This window comes from Phoca vitulina, unplaced genomic scaffold (assembly GCF_004348235.1).
Source record: "Phoca vitulina isolate PV1807 unplaced genomic scaffold, GSC_HSeal_1.0 scaffold4, whole genome shotgun sequence".
NCBI classification, from domain to species: Eukaryota; Metazoa; Chordata; class Mammalia; order Carnivora; family Phocidae; genus Phoca; species Phoca vitulina.
In genome coordinates, this window is record NW_022589707.1 from 29,637,003 (window position 1) to 29,658,983 (window position 21,981).

Here is a 21,981-nt window from a genome sequence, read left to right on the forward strand (position 1 = left end):
AAAACAGATTTAAAGAAAGTTTTACCTATTTGGGACTGTTTTGGAAGAATTAATGATGTGTATGTAAAACCAAGACAAAATGTTGAGAATGGAAATAGAAGCACAGTAAACTAGTTCAGGAATGAACACAGAAATGTGGTCGCTATAATGCAATGAGGCCAGTTTAATGAAAAAATACTGGGAGAACAAGAAAAAAGTAAGAAGGCAGAAACCTTCATCTATCCAATAGGAAGCTGTCAGAGGTTTCTAAACATAGTAAATTATAAATAAGCAGTATAAGCCTATTACTCAGAAATCTGAAACCAAGGCACTAGGAGAAACCTCAAGGCTGAAATGCCCCCCAGGAAGGGAATGGAAGAGGAGGAGCCAGGAGCTAACATTTTTCCTTACAGTCCTTGCAGTACCATTAAGCTATGTATATAGATCATTTAATAAAAATTCATTATTTACAAGTATGTATACATACAGGAAATTGACAATTTAGGGGGCAAAAACACTACTTGCAATCTCTTTTCCACAGTTCTAACCTACTTGGGAGTACAAGGAGGTGACAGCATGCACACTCAAGTTCTGGATTCCGAGGCGGTCTTCCTCTGCACTGGATCTGAGGGGTGGGCCGGACACTCACAGCAGCAAGAGCGCCCCCTCAGGCCAGCCCGTGTGCAAGGAGGGACCCCATCAGACCTCCCAGAGATGTGGAAAATGCAGGAGAGGAAGAACGCTAGTTTGTGAAGTACCTTCAATGATTTTGGTTCTTCTCTACAGTGTACATGCTTCCCCACCCCTCGTGCCTCTTATTACTGTTTTCCGTACCAATACCAAAGAAATCAGTAACTAGAATCCCAATGATATGCTACAATATTATTCTACAGTAATATTCCAAATGACATTGCTACATTTTTTTCATTTATTCTCATGTGTCCAAATATACAAAGTAAGTTTAGTCTCACTCCCTACCTAGGTTGGTCATTTTGAACTCTACTTCAGACCCATAAATGTTTCTTCTACTAGAAAAGAAGCACTTTTTATGTGAAAAGATCTTTATTTCAAAATACAAGAATATAGCAGATAAAATGTGTTAGTACCTTCAGAGGTCAACGTTAGCAGCCTTTCTGGCATATGCTAATTCTTCATGAACTCCCAAAAGCTGGACTGAATGACCTTTAAGTGCAGCTGTTAAGGTCTCATGGTATAATTCTCTATGTTGATCCCAGTGACAAAATTAAATTAGGTTCCATTTAAAAGTTAAAATACAGCAGCTTTTCCAGAAGAACTAGCTCCCAAAACTGTATCCAGAACTCACCTATCTAACATCTTAAAGTTAAATACCTTGTATATTTACATCATTATAATCAATATTTTTGGACAACCACAGTATAAGAAATTTAACCTTGGGTAATAGTTTTCCTCATTATGAAATCAAGTGAAATACCGTATTTTTGCTCTCTTCATAAATAGAAAATGACCAAACATTACACTTTATTTCTGTTTAATGATTTACAGAGAATATTCAATAATCAGAACTCACCATTTGCAATACTGTACACATTAAATTATAATATAACCCCTGCTACAAAAGCTATCTAAGCTGACCCTAGAGAAAAACTGTCTCTAATTTAAATACATTAGAAATTACAAAAAAAAAAAAAAATTAGAAAGTGGTCTTCCAAGTGCTGAAAATCTAGAAGAATTCTCCAACATCTGCTCTCTTATCTCGACATTTGCTTCGAGCTTTTGTTCGAGCTTTGAAGGCTGCGGAGTTATACAGGTGCTGAAATGAAGGAAACGAAAACACATGCGGATCACTAAAGCTTAGGATACTCTGATAAAGACAAGGATGAATAAAAATCACAAAGGAAAGAAATGAGCTAACTCAACCTTATCAATATTTTAAATGTTTATAAAACACACACAAAGAACCAGAGGGAAAATTAACACATAATAGATGATAGATACTCTGTATTAAGAAAAAAAATATTAATTAAATATGTAAAATACCAAGAAAATGCCAACAAAAAGTTTTAAAAAATGCATCAACATTTAATCTGTTCAAAGAAAAAACACATCATGAATTAAAGTGAAAATACTCAAAATATCCAGTTAATTAAAATAGCAAGGAAAAAAATAAGGTTCCATCTTAATGCCAGTTAAACTAATGAATGTTTTAAATCATAAAACTCAATGCTGTCAAGTACGTAAGAGCTACATGCCTTCATTCATTACTAGAAATAATTAAAAATGACAGAATAACTTTAGAAGGTAATTTGGCAGTACATATCAAAAAAGTCATAATCTGGCCCTATATTCCCATGTAAAGATTTCTTCAGAGAAAAAAATTCAAAAGAGAAATATTGTAAAGATATTAATATTAATCCAACAAACAATTATATGACCATAAAAATGATTAACTATAAAGAGTCTATAAAAATATAATTAAGCACTTCAGGGGCACCTGGGTGGCACAGTCACTTAAGCTCCGACTCTTGGTTTTGGCTCAGGTCATGATCTCAGGGTCGTGAGATCAAGCCCCACATTGGGTTCTGCGCTCAGCATGGAATCTGCTTGAGATTTTCTGCCTCTGCCCCTCCCCCAAATCACACACTTACACGCACTCTCCCAAATAAAAGCTTTAAAAAAAAAAAAATACATATATGATTAAGCACATCACTCCCACTAGTATGGCTATAATTTAAAACAAAACAAAAACAAAAAAGCCAGAATAACAAGTGTTGATAAGGATACAGAAATTGAAACTCTCATACACTGCTAGTGGGAACGCAAAATGGTTCAGTCCCTATAGAAAATAGTTTGGCAGTTCCTTAAATTAAACATATAACTACCATATGACCCAGCAACTCCGTTCCTAGGTATATACCTAAAAGAATTGAGAACAGGTGCTCTAACAAAAACTTGTACACAAATGTTCACAGCAGCACGATTCACAATGGCCAAAAAGTGGAAACAAGCTAAATGTCCATCAATGGATGACTGCATAATCATGTGGTGTATCCATCCACACAACGGAGTATTATTCAGCCACAAAAAGGACTGAAGTACTGGTACGTGCTAGAACATGGATGACCTTAGGCAACATAATGCTGAATGAAAAAAGCCACACAATAGGTCACACGTTATTAGAGCCTATTTATATGAAATATCCAGAAAAGGTAAATGCAGAGACGGAAAGGACACAAGTGGTTGCCAGCAGGTGGCGGGGAGGGGAGAGGGGAGAGGGGAGAATGGGAAGTGGATGCTTAAAGGTATAAGTTTCCTTTTGAGGCGATGAAAACATTTTGAAACTAGACAGACAGTTGTACAACATTGTGAGTGTACTAAATGCCCTGAATTGTGCACTAAAATAGCTTATGTTACGTGAATTTCACCTCAGTAAAAACATAAAAATATAATTAAGGATTTTTGAAAGGCTAAGTGACATTGTAAGTAACATCACAAACTCTCTAAGCACATGTTTCCTCAACTTGCAAAATGAATCTGGTACTTACTAAGTAGGTTTAGTTATCTGATACAAAAGAAGCACTATGTAGTAAATATTTATTCTTTAATAAAGGAGTTAACAGAATGAAAGAAAACAAAAAAGGAAAATACTTTCTATGTTAATAGGATTGTGGATAAAATTTATGCATTACAAACCCTCTGTACTCTAAATGCAGTGAAGTTTCCACAATTTTAATACAGCTGTTGTGTCTGAAACAGCACGAGGCACCAAAGGCCCCCAGACTCCACTAAATGCCCATCGCCTGGTAGAATCAAAGCGTCAGCTCCGCTTTTCCTCAGCGCACTTAGTTCTGATGAGAACAAAAACAAAACCTACCCTTTCAAAACGAGAAATCTTCATCGTTTTCAGTGTTGCAGCATCAAGCATCACCGGGGGTCCAAGTTCAAATACATTACGAAGGAATTCATTTGACTTCGGTAAAATAGAAAGGTAATAAGGCTCATTATTAAATATCAGCTCTTTTTTACTACATAAAGTGAAATCTGATTAATAGAAGTTATGTGGAGCTTATAAATAAGAACTTAGGTCACTTATTTTCTGTTTCTCTTTGTAAGACTAAATTGTTTCTAATGCCTTGAATCCAGTAAAGTTATGAGGAAAGCCACAGCGTTCTACCGAATTTATAGATGCTCCACCGGATTTATACAATACAAAAAGAACAGTTTCATACTTACTCAATTCTACTTTAAAAAATAAATGTAAAATAAATAAATAAATAAAATGTAGTTTTGTATTATGCTGAAAGCATTCTGCCCATTCAGTGAACTACATTCAAAACTGCTCCCTAATTTAAAAGCAAACACACAGAAAAGAGGTCACTCACTCACCTGCAAATGATACTGCATCCCTGATCCAAGAACTTCCTTAAAGGTGTCATAGGTATGTTTTTTGACCCAGGAATCAATATACATTCGTTCAGGGCCAAATTTAACAGTTTCTGTTGGAAAATCCCGTTCCTAGACAACAGAAGAACCAAAATTTTAAGAGGAATTAAGATGACTTAAAGAGATCCTACAAAAATACAATTTCTAAACAGACACATTTACGTGCTGAGGTAAGAAAACAGTATGGTTTAAACTGGTATTTCCATCCCTGAGATGTGAATAGACTAGAAAGTACTATCCTAATAAGGGAGTAGAGCTTGTCTAGTTGTCACAGACTTGGCACAACTGAGTTCGGATAAATATTACTGGCCAAACCACATTGTTGTGAATGTCTTTAAATTTCAATAGCACTCAAGAAACCTGAAGAAAAAAAACAGTTTTCTGTACCGGTCTACAAGTGGGGGGTGAGGTGGGGAGGGAGGAGGAAGAGGTGTCAATGATAAGATGCCAGTGGTGGAGCTAAGGGGAAGCAGGGTCGAGGGAACATAAATGGGGTCAACAGACCAACCAAAAAGTAGAGGACCAGCAACTGGAGGGCTCCAAGGGTCTAAGAGCGGGCTTACTAAGAAAATGAGAGTGGGTGCGACTGGGTGGCTCAGTCGGTTAAGCGTCTGTCTTCAGCTCAGGTCATGATCCTGGGGTCATGGGATCGAGCCCCACATGGCTCCCTGCTTAGCGGGGAGCCTGCTTCTCCCTCTCGCTCTGCCTCTCCCCCCACTCATGCTCTAATAAATAAAATCTTAAAAAAAAAAATGAGAGGGAATACCTGACTTTAAGACTTCAGAGATGGAACAATTTTGCCAGAAGACAATTTCTAAAGTATAACCCTGAGAGAGAATCAAGTGAATGGAAATAAATGGAAGTAAAGATCACTGGAACAAATACAGGATAGGGTTTTCCAAATGCACAGAGGAGTCACCCAGAATAGGGGCAGAACTTGGGATGAAAAAAACTGGCCACTCCATTGTTTGATGAATCATGACTATGAAAGAGTAACAGGAAGAGAACAGGAAGAGATCACCAGGGACAGGAGAAAGGAGACGGAACCTGATCACTCCAATCGTCTTCCCCACTACCAGCCCCCTTCTTTCTCAGCAGACACAGCATCTAACATGGAAGAAAATAACGTGAACTCTAGACTTACCCAAGTGCGTCACTCACTGGCTTGTCATTTTAGCAAGTAATTTAACCCCTTTGGGTCTGTTCCCCTGCTCGTCAAGTGGGGCTTTCCATCCCTCTACCACAGTTATTAGAAGTGTAAGACAAAGTCTGTCTGTGAAGCACACAGAGTGCCTGGTCTGTTACAATAGCTCAAAAAAACCCACCAAGGTTCTATTATTTCAGCCTTCCTTATTTCAGAAAACACTGAGACACCAGGAAGGAACTCCCTCTAAACTCAACTGCATCCTCACCAACTCCTCTCCTAAATCTCTCCAGTTCAAGGCAAATCATACCGTTTACATCATATTCTCAATCTTTCATTTATATTTTCAAATGCTCCCTTCTCCACAGGTTCCTTCTCCCATAAACCCCACCCAGCATCTTAAACAAGACACAATAACACACCCTCCCCCAGTCCAGTGGTCAACTCTCTTCCCCTTCCAATTATAGACACGTTTTAAAAAAGAACAGTTAAGACACACCATCTCCACTTCTTCACTTCCCAACCACTTTTCAATCCAACCCAGTCAAGCGTTTCTGCCATCCCTCTACTGAAGCGGCACCTGTAAAGGTCATCCACCAATGACCTAACCGAAAAATCCAATGGACACTCTGACTCTCTCACTTGCCCGTCTGCCGCACTTGGCCCTGGTGAAAGACAGCACAGTACAGTGGGTTCACATTCCAGCTTTGCTACTTACTGCTCTTTAACTATGCCTTTAGTCTCTGTTTTTCCTTAAAAAGATAATTCTGTTGCTTAAGTGTTATAAAGGAACTGAAATAAGAAAACTGTATGTCAAGGCACCCAATATATTAAATGCTTGCTGATTTAAGAAATACATGATCTTAAAGAATGATTCCTTAGTGAAAAGAAATGACAGGCAGCAACAACTACATCTAAAATGGAGAATTCTCCTCTGTAGCAGTTTAATAACCTCCATCCATCAAGGAAGCAGCATCCTTCAGAGAAAACTGGGTTCCAGTCAAAGCAAAGAAACAGAAACACCTAGCGAGGCTGTAGGGCCAGCCCTTTCTCTGGCAGGTACATTGAAGCAGAGCTGGAGCACAGGAAAGCCAGTCAAAGGGCAGGGGAGGAACAGAAATCCTGAGACGGAGAGGAGAGGGTGTTTAAGGCCTGGGAGGGAGAACACCACAGGTCAGAACTGTGAGGCAAAGAAAGGGCTTTTACTTTTTGTAGTGCTGGGCAAGAGCGATGGGCACACAAGAGACCTGTTAAAGCTGGTGTACACTGAGATTTGGCTTGTGTCTTTCTCAGGAGAATCAATACTGTGTGCTGTGGCTGGCTTACACTGATGGGTTTGTCAACAGGGTCTGCTCAGATCCTTTTGACTCTTAAAATCTATTATCCAGAGAGAATGCATCCAGACAGAAAATGTGATGTTAGGTCTAAACCAGAAAACCCACAACATGCCGTTATCTTATCTTTGGAGGCAACATTATCCAAATAGAGGAGTAGTTTGTAAAGATTTTACTTATTTATTTGAGAGAGCGAGCGAGCACGAGCAGGGAGAGGGGCAGAGGGAGAAGCAGACTCCCTGCTGAGCAGGGAGCCCCATGCGGGACTCGATCCCAGCACCCTGGGATCATGACCTGAGCCGAAGGCAGACGCTTAACCATCTGAGCCACCCAGGCACCCCAGAGCAGTTTGTAGTTATTCAAGAAAATGGCTTAATCTGGGGATACCACCAAACTAAAATTTTAAGATCAAAAGGATCAATTTTTAACAGAGATGTCTGCTCAAGTTTGGGGATTTTATTTTGTGTTTTAGATTATAAAAACCAGAGTAAATATAAAATATTACTATAATGCAATTAGAGTTAGCATTAACCAAAATGTTCAGATCCTAGAAGATCTCAATACTTATACCCTAGGTTTTACTTAGATTAAAATGAAGAAAGTAGTTCTTAAGCAGGCTGTGTATGAGAACATTTCAAAACTGGACCTGAATGGGGTCTTAGCATCTTTATTTTTTTTAATTTCCACTCTAAATTTTCATATACATGTCAGGTTGATGACTCTGGTGACATACTTATTCCTAAATGAACTGCCCTATCAGATAGCAAGAACCTGAGATATTTATTCTTTATATTCAAGAAATACTTCTTACCTGGCAAAAAAAAAAAAGACTTAGGTATTCTCCACAGTAAAACTGCCCATATCCTGCAGTTCCTTTTAACCGTGCATTCTATTCAAATCCCTGAAAGTTTCTAAATCGATTTATTTGCCAGGTAGATTGAAACAGGTTAGAAGACTGTAGAACGTACTCAGGCATCAGATGATTTTAAACCCTTATTTAAAGGCTGGGTTTTGTTATTTCAGTTTTTAGCACGTAGGCTTCCCAGAGAGAATACAAAGGTCTTTGTTTAAAGTACTGAGGGGTAGGCAATAATCTCCACTGAGAAAAAACACTGTACTAAATACCTATGTGCTAAGCACCACTGCTTAAATGATGGCAAGTACAACAAAGTGAAATACACTTCTGTAACTATGAAATTGTATTTTTTAACCTAAAAAAAAGTACCTTTATGCATCAGAATTAAATTTTCCTTTGTTTAAAAAAAAAAAAGTCGTCTTTATGTATATTGTTAAAAACCAGGCTTAAAAGGAGGAAACTGTTTTGATCAAAAGTGAAGTTCAATAAAAAAAAAAAAAAAAAGACCCAATCGTCCAGTGTAGCCTAAAACAATCTCATTTCAAAATGAGCAGCAGGTGCCTGGCTGGCTCAGTCAGTGGAGCAGACGACCCTTGATCTTGGGGTCATGAGTGCAAGCACCACGGTGGGCGCATGCAATCTACTTTAAAAAAACAAAGGAGTAGCCATTATAGCATTAAGAGACCTACCTCCACTGCCCTCAGGATGTCTCTGAACACCGATCGCTGCTTTCTCTTGTCCACTTTGGCACGGTGCTTGTTTCCATCTGTAGCCAAGGCCCTAAGCATCTGCGTCAAAGATTCCATGTCTTCATAAAAAAAGTCCTGGTCAGGAAAAACAATTTTGTTTAGTTCGTTATTGGGTTCCCCCACCCTCAATCTTTCCTAGTGCTAACAAAGAACACTCCACTCTGGAAAATACCCAGCAGGGGTAAAAACAGCACCACAAATCTCTGAACTCTTTAAAGATCTTGGCGCACAGGCACACATTAATGCATTTTTAACATCATGCAAAAGTTTTAATCCAGAAATGCTGACTACAAGATGATATACTACCACTAAACAGTTAACATTCCCCTTCCAAGTACATCCAGATACATTCAACAAATACTTATTGTGCTTCTACTGTTTCAAGACATTCCTGGGATTTCAAAGAAGTTCAGTGAAACTGAGATACCACAAATACCAACACAGCTTCTATTCTTTGGCTCTTCAGTCCCCAAAGCACACAACCCCAGAATTCCAAATATTCTTATTCCAAAAGTACAAGCTATCAGTAATGCCTAAAGCACCTAATTTCTAATATACTGGCCATATTTCAAATAAGCAATAAAGCATTTAAATCAGCTTGAGTCATTAATTACTCAAGCTAAGAAGATATTTTAATCCCTTTTGAAGAGAAGCCACGAAATGTATTACTATTTGCTATTACTTTGATTTGACCCCCCTCCAACAGAAAATTATCCAGCCCAGTAATATATCAACAGTGCAGAGGTTAAGAAATCCTGCTGTAATTGACCTCTGCAATCAGTAAAACTCAATCTAGTTTACAGTCTGAATCACTGAGTTCGATATAGTACTAACTTGGAAAAATAAATATTAAATATTGTAGGGAAATGTCTCCCTAACATGTTTGGGCATTAAAAAGAAAGAAAATGTAAAACATAAAAAACAGTCCATAACTAGCTTCCAAAAGCCAATTTACTGGAGTTCAGGATAACTCTACAGTAAAACTATATGCCCAGGGACAAATGGGCTCTTGGAGGTACAAATAAACACTTTAACTCCTATCAATAATATAAAGAAAACAGCATAATCATTATCACACAAGGGGGTGTGTGTGTGTGTCTGTCTGTCTCTTTCTTGCAGCACTTCCCACGTCAGGTTAGGTGGGGGATAAGAAAGGAAGAACTGGGGAAGGTCTGTCTATACTATATTTCAGTATATTTTCCTGAGTCGGCACATTATGTGGCTCCCAAGATCTTTAACTCTGCCCAGTAAATAGTCTTTGTCTTACTATAGGTTATGCTAGAGAGCCCCTAAAAGGCTACTACTAAAAGATCACTGCCAGAAGGGGGAGTTAATCCTCACTTTAATGAACAGTTATGGTAATAACCACCACTTACACTGTATCTATCTATGTTCTCAACAACCCTATAAGGTAATTACTATTTTATTCTCCATTTTAAAGATACTGATACTGAGGCATAGAGAAGTTGCCCAACATCATCCAACTAGTAAGGGTGGAAAAGAGATATGAACCTGGGAGTATGGCACAGAGTGCACTCTTACCTGTTTGGTTATAGAGCAAACAGAGAGCTCTCACAAGTAATTCCTAATTCTTCATGTCAGCTTATAATCATCTTAGCAAAAAGCTCTGTATATTTCAATGCAATGAATTTGCTACCAAAACCCTAATTAAATCAGCCTATGTATTCATCAACACACGGTTTAATTAATTTTTTGAACACGCTGTAACTACCCCCACCGCAACCACACACTCGCCCCTTTCAAAAAGCTTACTTAACAAAAATAGCAAACAAAACACTAGGCTCTGTTTTGTAACCCAGGTCATTTTTGTCCTTAAACAAGGACTTATCCAAACATGTTTAATCTGATCTGAGTTCTCCTAGCTATCTCATATGATTTATTAAACACAGAGAACATAAGCTATGTGAGCAACAATAAATGTATATTTACAAATTTTTTAAAAAATTCAACATGTATAATTTAAACTGTATTATTACTGGGCGCCTGGGTGGCTCAGTTGGTTAAGCGACTGCCTTCGGCTCAGGTCATGATCCTGGAGTCCCTGGATCGAGTCCCGCATCGGGCTCCCTGCTCAGCAAGGAGCCTGCTTCTCCCTCTGACCCTCCCCCCTCTCATGTGCTCTCTCTCTCTCATTCTCTCTGTCTCAAATAAATAAATAAAATCTTTAAAAATAAATAAATAAATAAAAATAAACTGTATTATTACTTTACTTTTAAGATACACTTCAGAGGAAAAAGAAAAGAAATTACCCTCTTTTCTCGCCCACCGAAGAACAGAAGATTAAAAAACAGGGACATCTGGCTTCTGTGCCTTGAGGTTAAGGAGCCATTAACTAGCTCAATAAAATTAAATTGATTGCTAAACTTGAGTCAATTTCTCATGTAAGTAGATTCATTCACTACTGAAAGCATTAATAACTTCTTTCCATTCCTACCCTGCTATCCTTCAAAGAAAAGGGGAGAGGCTGGGGGAAGCCTAAAAAAAACACTTCCCAGATATTTTTAAACACAGGACTAGAATGGAATTATTCACTGTTAAATAACATATTTAATTCCAGAAAAGGTTTCATTCCAGAAATATAGTCTTTGTTCTTACATTAAAAAGCAGCTAATAAGTAAGCCAAGGTTCACAACAGAGGATACAAACCAGGGTGACCAAATGTCCCAGTTAGCCTGAGATGAAAGGTTTCCTGGAAGACAGAATTTTCAGTGCTAACCCTGCAACAGAACCAGGTAAACTGGTAAAGTTGGTCACCTATCACAAACTCAAATACCTTTGAGAGCCAAATTGAGGTAATAAACATCCATGGACAGACAGTGGGTGGGGAACTGCAAAGCACATAATCCAGTCTAAAGGGCCATGTTTGCTTTCAGCTTTGGCTTAGAGAAGTTAAACAACAGTGACTAAACTCATCTGATCTCAAACCTATCTCGACTCAGTATTTCATCCATTTGTCTGACATTTATTATAAAGCATCCATGCCTGAATCACCTTAATGTGCCCTGTGTCTGAGAAATCCAAGCAGATCCACACAGACTGTAGTAGACAACTCTCTCCATGAGTAATAGCGTCCCTAAACTTGAGTTCTACAGACAGCAAGAGTTAAGTGTAATAAACTACACTCAAATGTTGCTCTATCAACCCCTACCCGTTTACGCTCTTAAAATTTTTGTATCACCACTGCCAAGAAGCAGGGCAATCAGTCACTTTATTCTCAAGCTGGCCATACTCCAAAGTTATCATCCAATTCTTAATTATGAAGAGAATGGCAGAATAATGGTCCTTGCGACACAATCTTTTTCCTCTATTCATCAGATACTTACACTCTCCATCCCTCTGGCCAATTCAAACATAAGTGCCAAAGATTCACCAGCAGCTATTCTCATGTTGACATCATCAGAAGAGAGGAGGCTTGGAAGTTTATGGAAATGCCTAAAAAACAGTCATTACTGTGTGAACACAATCAATTATGTCAATAAATGTTGTTTTTATAAAATATGAAGCTAAGAGTACATACATCTCAAGCTTTTTCTTCACTTCATTGATTGGGCATATGGTCAATAATAACGTCCATGCAAGAAGAGAGCTGATATGAAGCACTGTATTAGGGGTGCTGCATATAACATTAGTGTCTTTCTCTTTGAGATAGGACTTGGTGAAGATACTTTCCAAACATTCCAGAGTTGAATACAGCTCCTAATGCATAAGAACATGAAATAAGGTAACCACCTTAAATTTGAAATGTGCAAATAAGTGGAGTCAAGGGTTTTCTACTTACAGTAATGTCATCTGTAGCAATAAAACAGCAAACACCAAAGCAAGTTGCACACTAAAAAAAAAAGAAAAAAAGTACAGACATTAATGTTTATAATTTTCTTATTATTTCCATATCTTCCTGCTTTTATAATTCAATGTGAAATTTTTCTCAACTACATGACTACATTGGTCCCAAGCATAGAATAAAAAGAGAGAGGGGTGCCTGGGTGGCTCAATGGGTTAAGTGCCTGCCAGGGTCCTGGGATACGGAGTCTGCTTCTGCCTCTCCACCTGCACAGCCCCCCTCCCCACTCATGCTCTCTCTCATGCTCTCTCTCTCGCTCTCAAATAAATAAAAATCTTAAAAAAAAAGAATACAAAGAGAGAAAGAATATAGGATCAAGAATTAAGGGAAGTGGGTTTCAGCCCAATCTCTGCTACCAAACTGACAATACAACTTTAGGAAAGTTACTCAACTTCTCCCAGATCTTCCTTTTTTAATCCAACAGATCCTTTTTAAACTTCCAACTCCAACTCAAAGACAGAGATGAAGTCTGCACATTGGAGATAAAGAAGCCTACTCTATTAAAAACCTTTAAAACACATTAAGTTTGTTTTAGGCTTTTAAGCATTTAAAACCATTTATATTCATCTCTTTTCACGGAAGACTCTACTATGAAAACTTCTAAAAGAAATCAGTTGCCAAGAAATAAGCACACCAGGAGCAGAAATCTAAAATTTAAATAACTGTCCTCAAACTTGCCACCTAAAGAAGGGTCTCATTAATTCGGATTTCACTTTTTTCCACATATGCTGAAAACTGGTCAGGAATCCTATAACTGCCTTTTGTTAGGGGAAAAAAGAGGCTTTGAAACAAGTGATGACACTACAGGATTACCACGGTATAAGTTACCTAAGAAAACAGAGCTCAGAATACAAAATTTATATACAATCTGCTTGCAACATAAACGGGAGCCATTAGTTTTCAGAACACTGCTCTAAACAAATAAATCCTATGAAAACAATTTCTAATTTGTGAGATTTTTTTTATCCTCTCCATTTCCCTTTTCTCCATGTTTTCACTAAAATCCTCTCATCTTGTTCCAAGTGCCACTAAAGCGTGAAGTCTTTAAGTCACCATTCACACGCCCAACTTCCCGGTATCCTGAGGACATTTGTGGCATTCATCTGTTCAGTGTCACTATTTTATTTTCATTATTTCATCCTGGTAAAAACTGGACACTGCTAAAATTAAAAAGTAGTCTAGGCATTATTCTCGATAAAGGAAACTTTGATCTATAATTGCTCGTCCTAAACAAGCAGCAGAGGCAAAGCCACAGCTCTCCTTTTGAGGCTTCTAAGACAAAAAAGGTAGCTTCACAATTAGAACTGCCTACATTCCTTCTGCTAATATGAGACTGTCAAGTACTTTTTTTTAATTCACAGCGAGCATCAAATGTATTAAAAAAAAAAAATGACAACACACCCACACGCAACGAAAATTAAGGGTTCACTACCAGTATCCACCCAACAGTGTTTTCTGTCAAACATTTCAAAAATACCTCTATAGTCCTGCATGATTTAAAAGTTGCATGAAAACCCAAAAGAAGGGGATAAAAATGTAAACAGCAAAAGCTTAATTAGCTATTTTGGGATTACGAACTGCTGGAGGGCAAGAGATTCCTATGAAGTCACCAAAATTCCCAAAGGCCTCTGGGGAAACAGCTTAACTATTCCAGCCTCCATATAGTTGGTAAACCAAGGAACCGGTCACTAAAGTGATGTGTTCTGGACTAAGCATCTGTCTTCTTTCTTTCCGCATCTAGCCACCATAGCTGCCATATGGAGGACCTAAAGGTAGGACAGAGCTGCAGGATGGACACCCAGGGACTCTGCCAACTTACACAGTGATATGAGCACGAAATAAACTTTTATTAAACCACTAAGATTTCAGGGTTTATCTGATACAAAGATCAATGTCATCTACTTTAAGTAATACTAAAGAGAAAGCTAATGTGAAAAGTCAGTATTAAAAGTATTAAAAAGTTTCAAACTTGAACTGGTTTCTTGTTAAGAAAACAGCGTAAGATTCAAATCTACTAAGATTAAATTCTTAAGATCCAATAAGATTCTTAAGATCCATTAAGATTCAAATCCACTTTCCAAACCCAGAAAGATGTTTGTGATAATCACTTAAGCACACCAAAAAAAAAAACCAAAAAAAAAAACACCCCACAATCTAAAGTCAACTGTGATGAGTGATAAATATCAAACAATTAGAGAATGAAAGGTTTTTCAAAACTCATGACATGACCAGATGAGTATCTCACAAGTTACAGATTCCCACATCTACTCAAATCCACCCATGGAAATAAAGCATTCAGTTTTTTCATAAGGACTTGTAGGCCACAGCAGCCAAAGTTTTTTAAAAATACCTATTACGTTTCTTTGAATAAAAAATAACCACCCAATAAACACTGTCTAGATCATTTAAGTTCCAACCAAAATTATTCAATCATCCTAAATAACTCAAGATAGTATAAAGATGAAGAGATTTGCTCTAGCTGGGATGTTCTATGGTATCTCAGAAAATTTAAGAAAACAATTGTCCTATTAAGTCTGCTCACTCAAACTAAAAGACAAATGCAAATAAAACGTTAAAAATCTACTATTTTAAAAATGTAACCTTCCTAGATCATTCATCAGAGTATCTGGATATCATGCCTAGACAGATTTATAAATTAAAAAATCATATACTTACAGTTTGCCTAGCCTGGATACTAGCTGTTCCATCACAAATTATTTTCTTTAGGATTGGTCCAAGAGTTTTTAAAACCTCTTCACTTTCAATTCCAGGGCCCAACTGAATACAAAGAACCGATGCTAATGCTGCAGCCGCACGCTGCTCATCACTCTTACCTATGAAAAAAGCAAAGGTAAAACCATGAAAAATTATTTTGAGAGGACTAATTTATTAAGACAGCAATTTCCCAAATTTGTACAATTCCAAAATATTATCTACCGTTTACAAAACCCCATAATACATTCTAAGCTATGACATGAGCTGCAAACCTAGTGAGCTCAAACTCTGGAAACCGACCTGACTCAAATCCTAGATTCACCACTTATTAGCCAAATGACTTACAACTCTTATTCTCAAAACATATTTCCTCAGCAGTGAAATGGAGGTTAACATCTGTCTTAAGGGAGCACTATTAACAATTCAGCAAAATAACATGTTTCAAGCTGACCTGACCTTCCAGATCTTTCATGTACTCATAGAACAGTGCTCAGGTAGCCTTTGAATTAGTCTCTCAAGCATTTCAGATGTATGCAGCCCATGAAGTAAACTAAACCTTCAAGGTTTCCCCTCCCCCAATCTTTTTTTACAATAAATAAGGGATTAAAAATAAAGGATTCTTGGGGCACCTGAGTGGCTCTGCTGGTTAAGCATCTGACCCTTGATTTCGGCTCAGTCATGATCTCGGGGTCATGAGATCCAGCCCTGTGTCCAGCTCCGCGCTCGGAGTGGAGTCTGCTTGCCCCTCCCCACCCCGCTTACACGTGCATGCTCTCTCTCTCTTTCAAATAAAATCTTTAAAAATAAATAAATAAAGGATTCTTTAAAACCATACAAAAACTGCAGACACCAAATTATTACCCAAGAAATTAAAAATCTATAAAATAAGCAGATTGGAATGGAATTTTTAAAGGTCATCTAATCCAACGACCATTACAGGAAATAGTTTCAAAACAGTTGGCTGTGCTATCAATTATACCACTAAGAAGTTATATAACCTTAGACCAATCTCACGTTTCCTAGGCCTTTATCCTGTACAATAAGAGAGATGGAATGGATGAAAGGTTTCCAAATACCCCTTCTATGACAAAGCTTTCACCTGAGGTAAAATGAGAAAAACAAGGACATAAAGGTAATAAGCTCATTCAATTTAAAAGAGCATGTGTGCTTCCCACATTTCTGGTGCTAGAAATATTTTGTTACTAAAGACCTAACAATAGAAGATCATTATTCTCACAATGTTCTTCCTTGGCAAAATAATTAAGCTGGCAGCCCCAGATCTTTTTAACTTTGGTGGTTCCTAAAACTGAAGTCTGGTGATACTAGACTTAATCTTCAAGGTCTCTCTTCATTCTTAAAAGTTCTATGATTATAATATGACTTCCAGAATCTCTATTACAAAGTTCTAGAATTCAAATATTCCAAGGGATATCCTGAAAATGATGTCATCCACAGGTATGACTGAGGTTTTAAGTAATTGCAAGGGAAAATGAGCTATGTGATTATAATACTTTTTTAAATTTCAGGAAAATGAAGTAGGGTGGCTTTTTTAATAATAGCTTTTGTTAAAATCTGACACAAGCTTTCAAGACTTTCTTATGCATGAGAATGGCAATCACCTCTTCCAATATAAACAAGGATGACAATCTACCACAATCCTAGTTTCAAGCTGTTTATTACATAAACAAAAACAAAGCTTCTAACAAGTCTCATTTTGAATTTGAATAAGCATGGTGTATTCCTTGACAATTGTAAAGTTAAAAGACTGAGCCAGTCTTTCATTTCCATTAATAAATATTACTCCAAAGAAGGTGGCAAATTCCTTTTTAGTTCTATGCCTGACTCAAAAATAAGGACATTACCTTTTTTCAGGCAGCGTTCAATGCTGTCAGTCAAAGTCATTCTTCTTTCCAGAATAAATTCATAAAGCATTTTTGAAGCCAGTGCATTTTTAATACTTTCAAGAGCTGCCTGTCTTGTCTTCGCACTATTAAAAAAAAAAAAAAATCAGAAGATCAATTTGGAGGGTACCATAGGTCAATGACTTATAAAAACTACACTATTTCCCTCTCAATTTCTCTTTATAGATTTGTAGATTCTTTCTTTCTATGTAATTGTCATCAAGCTCTAACTATTTTTCAGTAATTTAATTTTTATCCACAATTCACCTTATTACACAGAAGACATATTCTCCTGTATTACATATTTAAGCAAACTCACATTTTTTTGACACTACAAAAGTCTAGACTCCATGTTTGCATCTTCGGGGCTTTTTACTTCTGTTTGTTGTAAGTCAGGTCTAGAACTACTGTGAAATAAAATTTAGCTTTGCTATTTTTCACATCTGCAATAAAAAGTGGACAAGAGGCTTAAAGCAAAGTTTAGCTGTTCTTTCCAGCTGAAGATTAACTTTTAATCCAACAAATCCATTTCAATTGTAATCAAATACAGTTATATGCTATTATGCTAGAATAATGACTAATCTGAGTCCATTTAAATTCTAGTGGCATGTTCCTGTCTATGTTAAAACTCCAAAGGAACAAGAAACATTAAAAGATCCAAAGTAAACAAATCAGGCTTTAGAAAAACATACTGTTAAATCAGAGAACTGTATATAATACACATAAGTGGCTGATCAAAATCACACAGAAGAACAAAGTTTCCAGTATCTCCTACCTCTTATCCAGGGTCAAATCAATGAATCCCTTCAATTTGTACTCTAAGTCTTCTTGAGTTCCTTCCTCATCAAGGACTTCTGGTCCTAAGGAATAATATAAACTAACCATTGTAATTTAAGTAGAAAAAAAGCAGATAGGAAACAGTGATAGTGTACCTTAGCTATAAGAATTCTTCTACCTAAAACACCCTTTTATCTAAAGTTGCAAATTTAAATTTAAAACTCATACCATCTTCAGCAAAACTGGAAGGATCGCTGTAACCACTGCAATGGCTCATTGTTTCAATTGACGCATCCTCATCACTAAAAGGTTGAACATTTCGATGCTGGCCACCTATTAGGTAAAAGAGGATGGAAGTAGATAACTATGTTGCCACATGCTCAAAATTTTAACTTGGGAATTTTTAAATTTATTTAGGAGAAATCCAGTAATAAAAACCCAACCTTATTTAAAAGGGATGATTACGCTACAAAAGAACATACTAAAATATTCTAAAATAAGTCAACTCACCTGTTTTTCACACCACCAACTGTTTACAACATACATCAACTTCAGAAATATATCAAAAACTGGTATTGTGGTTGAAGAAAGTACTTCCAAAACATGACTTCCAATCATGAAGACAATGAAAATAGATCCAGAAAGAGTATGAAATAATAGGCCATAAGAATGAGAAAAGCGTATTTTTCAAGAATGACTGAGCTTAATAAACACAAACATGGTAAATGGGTTAATTTTTAAGTTACACACCATATGTGAAGAATTAAGACATTAAGAGATAGTAGTTTTAAAGATAACTTGAATTATGGGGGGAAAAAGGGGGTGCCTGGGTGGCTCAGTCAATTAAGCATACAACTCTTGACTTCAGCTCAGGTCATGATCTCAGGGTCATGGGATCAAGCCCCATGTTAGGCTCTGGGCTCTGAGTTCTGGGCTCAGTGCAATCTGCTTGAGATTCTCTCTCCTTCTGCCCCGCCCCCTGCACGTGCACGCATGCACATGCACACTCTCAAACCAATAAAATCTTTGCTAAAAAGGGGGAGTAAAATAGAAATTGTGGCTTTTGATATGGTATAAAAGCCTGTTAGATGATTCACCTTTAAAAGAAAGGTTAACACATCCAACAGTTTAAAAACATCAGGCTGTTACTGAATAAAATCTTTTTTTTTTTAAGATTTTATTTTTTTAGTAATCTCCACACTCAACTTGGAGCTTAACTCACAACCCCAAGATCAAGAATCGTATGCTCCACCGAGACACCCAAGCGCCCCAAAATAAAATCTTTTTTCAAAACTAGAATCTTTCCTCAAATTAACTTAAAAAATAAATCCATAGTTATGTTTTGCTTTGCAGGGATTTAATAATAAAAGTATGCTAGTCATGAATTACATTGAGCAATGAGTTAAAGTCATTCCCAAAATCTGCCCCAAAAGTGACTTTGAGTCACCTGATTCACCTTTGAGCCCAAGTTCCCTTATCAGTAAAATCAAAGATTGCACCAAACATCACCAGGTGCCTATGTTCAAGAAATTCATGGCACTTATTACTTTAAGAAGAGTTTTTGGTTTTTTTTTTTTTAATCTTCTATGTTGAAGCTTGCTAAGTTCAGTTTTTGGGGGATATTTTATAGTTTTTTTTTTAATCAAAATAGAATTTGGCTGATTTTTAAATCAACACAAAGTGGCAAGCAGCCTTCAAATTTGCTTGCTATCTCAAAGGAATAACTTCGCCAATCAAGGTAGGAAAAGCATAAAGAATAAGCTATGAAGCCAGGATACCATAACATATTAATCAGAGTGCTTACGGCAGGAGTAAACAAATAAACCAAGATCTATAACATCATATTCTATTTCTGGATCTATCTTCATTGTCTTCATGATCTGAAGTCATGGGAATAGTTGAGAGTCATCTGATTTCTATTAATACATGTTCACAAGCAATTCATATTTTTTACTTTTCATATTCAGTCTACTTCTAAACTGCCAAGAAGAGTATTCCTATACAGCTCTTACTCAGCTTTCTCTAAGTTTCAGTCAGTTTCCAAGACTACAGGAAAAAGAAGTTAAACAAACAAACAAACAAAAACAACAAATCAAGAAAAAGAACCCTGTATGAATATCTGATATCTAGATCAAATTCACCCACCATGCGATCCCAAGTAATATTAGTTAGGTGACACTCTAGACACATAAAGTCCTTATATTTTAGGGGGTTTACTTACTAACAAGGTTCTGTTCTTTCATTAAAAAAAGCTCTCAAGTGCAATGAAAAGTATGCATACTTGTCAATTTTATCAGCTTTCTAGAACCTTCCACTAACTTAAAAGAGAAAGAATTTAAATGGAAAATCAAAGTGATAGGAAAGTGGGTTATCTTTTGATTGCACATGTTAAGATCTCATTTGAATCCCATCTCTTCTAGATGTCATTTAAAAATACCAATAAAGTAAATGGCTTGTAAGTACAAATTTGTGACAACTTTGTCTCTTCTAAATTATTCATTTAAAAAATAATACATTCACATGGAACCAAATTAAGGTCTTAAAAAAGTAAATCCCACTGCATACCCCACTTACCAGAGGTAAGCACAGATAACAAGTACTAGTGTAAATTTCCAAAGATATTCAAAGCCTGTACAGCTTTATAAACTCATCGAAGAATTCTTTTCCATTTGTTTAAATAAGCTAAAATTCACTGTTTAAATTTACCTTTTCTACCGGGGAAAAAAAAAAAAGCAACAGCAATAAGGCTGATGAGAGATGAGGAAAGAGCCTCGAGGTAAAATTTGAAAGGCAATCCCCCAGTACCACCTGAGGTTATTCGGTCAGCACCAGGAAGAAAAGAAACTTGAGAGCCTCTGAGGGAATAAAGATTTGTTTGTGATTCGAGGAAGCCATTAGTAACATCGTTACAACTTTTAAAATGACTTTGGCTTGCTGCTTCACCATCATTTGTTCCACCAACAAAAGGTAAAACTTAGAGAATAAAATGAATAAGGACCTCCCAGACAATTCAAATTGACTTCAGAGGAGGAAAAGCTGAAATACAGAGAAGAATAGAAATATCCCCTATTCACACAGAGCAATCAGATGCTACAACAAACTAATTTTGTATTTTAATCTTGATCAAGAATGAATTTCATGAATATCGAGGGCATACAATCAAAGAGCGATATAAAGAAAAGGAAAAAAACCTGCAACTATAATAATTCATTCCTATTGTCAATTATTAAATGTTTAATACAGGAACACAAGTTTTCATGCTGCTATAAATCCCACAGGAAAGCGTTTTAAATGCCAGTTTCCAATTATCTTTAACAAGAAAACCGGACTATTCACTAACAAAAGCGTATCATTCCGAGGATCGGATTAGCAATTGTGTTGACAAATACATAATGGCTAGTAGTCATTTCGATGGGATAAAGTCTGAGAATTCCAATGTTTAACTTCAAAATCTCGACCAAAAAATTACTAAATGAGATGATTTCACCCAGTTTAACTTAATACTCGATTTAAGTTTAGTGGTGTCTCATAGGACTTTCCGCTTTGAAGTTCTTTTTTCTTAACCCTATATAGTTAGTAGTAGAGAATCATGAGTTCATCGAAGCACCTACCCATCCAGGAAAAGCTTCAACTTTGCAGTGAGAACACACACACAAAAATCTCAACTTTTGGCCAGTTGCAACCTGAGTTCCCCACCACCTCGCCCATCCCTGTCTCAGGGCACAGAACCTATAGAATGCAGCACAAAGGAGAACGCGGTTTCTGCCCCGGGGAGGAGGTCGCCTGGACCGTCCGGCCGCAGAGGAAGCGGGGGCGCGGGATTTCTGCAGGTGCCAGTTAGTAGTAGGAATAGAGCCTAGGCTGGGACAGTGGCCCCGAGTCTCCTACGCCTCCGCCCAGCCAGGTGGACACGCGGGATGCCCAAGAAGGCAACGGAATGGGATGCCACACGGGCGCCTCTGCGTCACGCCGGCCCCACAGCGCATGGGCCAGGCCTCGTGACGCAAGAGCCCGGCCAAACCCGCCGGACCTCTGGCATTCCCGAGAACTCCATGTTGGAGTTGGTGGGTCAAAGGCGACCACTGACAGCAAGACGCAAATCCTATCTCGGCCCCACCCTCCGTCAGGGTGAGAGCTCCGAAGAGCAAGCACCAGCTTCTGAGAACAGTGCCTCTCCCGCTCAGCAATCCGTCACCCCGGACCCCGATCCACTCTCAGGCCCTAGAACCTATTCGCGCCCCC

The 21,981-nt window shown here is 37.5% G+C and overlaps 1 protein-coding gene across 1 annotated transcript in view; it reads right to left on the bottom strand.

Moving 5' to 3' along the window:
• Window positions 1-1,022: 1,022 nt before the first annotated feature.
• The window catches only part of IFRD1 (interferon related developmental regulator 1), a 21,650-nt gene continuing 691 nt past the window's right edge, over window positions 1,023-21,981 (bottom strand). Inside the window, exons 2-12 of the mRNA XM_032401744.1 lie at window positions 17,968-18,072; window positions 17,738-17,822; window positions 16,924-17,048; window positions 15,023-15,180; window positions 12,284-12,334; window positions 12,023-12,201; window positions 11,829-11,937; window positions 8,425-8,559; window positions 4,345-4,473; window positions 3,833-3,928; window positions 1,023-1,771 (exon numbers count right to left, since the gene is read on the bottom strand). Coding sequence (XP_032257635.1) covers window positions 1,682-1,771; window positions 3,833-3,928; window positions 4,345-4,473; window positions 8,425-8,559; window positions 11,829-11,937; window positions 12,023-12,201; window positions 12,284-12,334; window positions 15,023-15,180; window positions 16,924-17,048; window positions 17,738-17,822; window positions 17,968-18,072 — 1,262 coding nt within the window. The 3' untranslated portion in view covers window positions 1,023-1,681. The remainder of the gene's footprint in view (window positions 1,772-3,832; window positions 3,929-4,344; window positions 4,474-8,424; window positions 8,560-11,828; window positions 11,938-12,022; window positions 12,202-12,283; window positions 12,335-15,022; window positions 15,181-16,923; window positions 17,049-17,737; window positions 17,823-17,967; window positions 18,073-21,981) is intronic.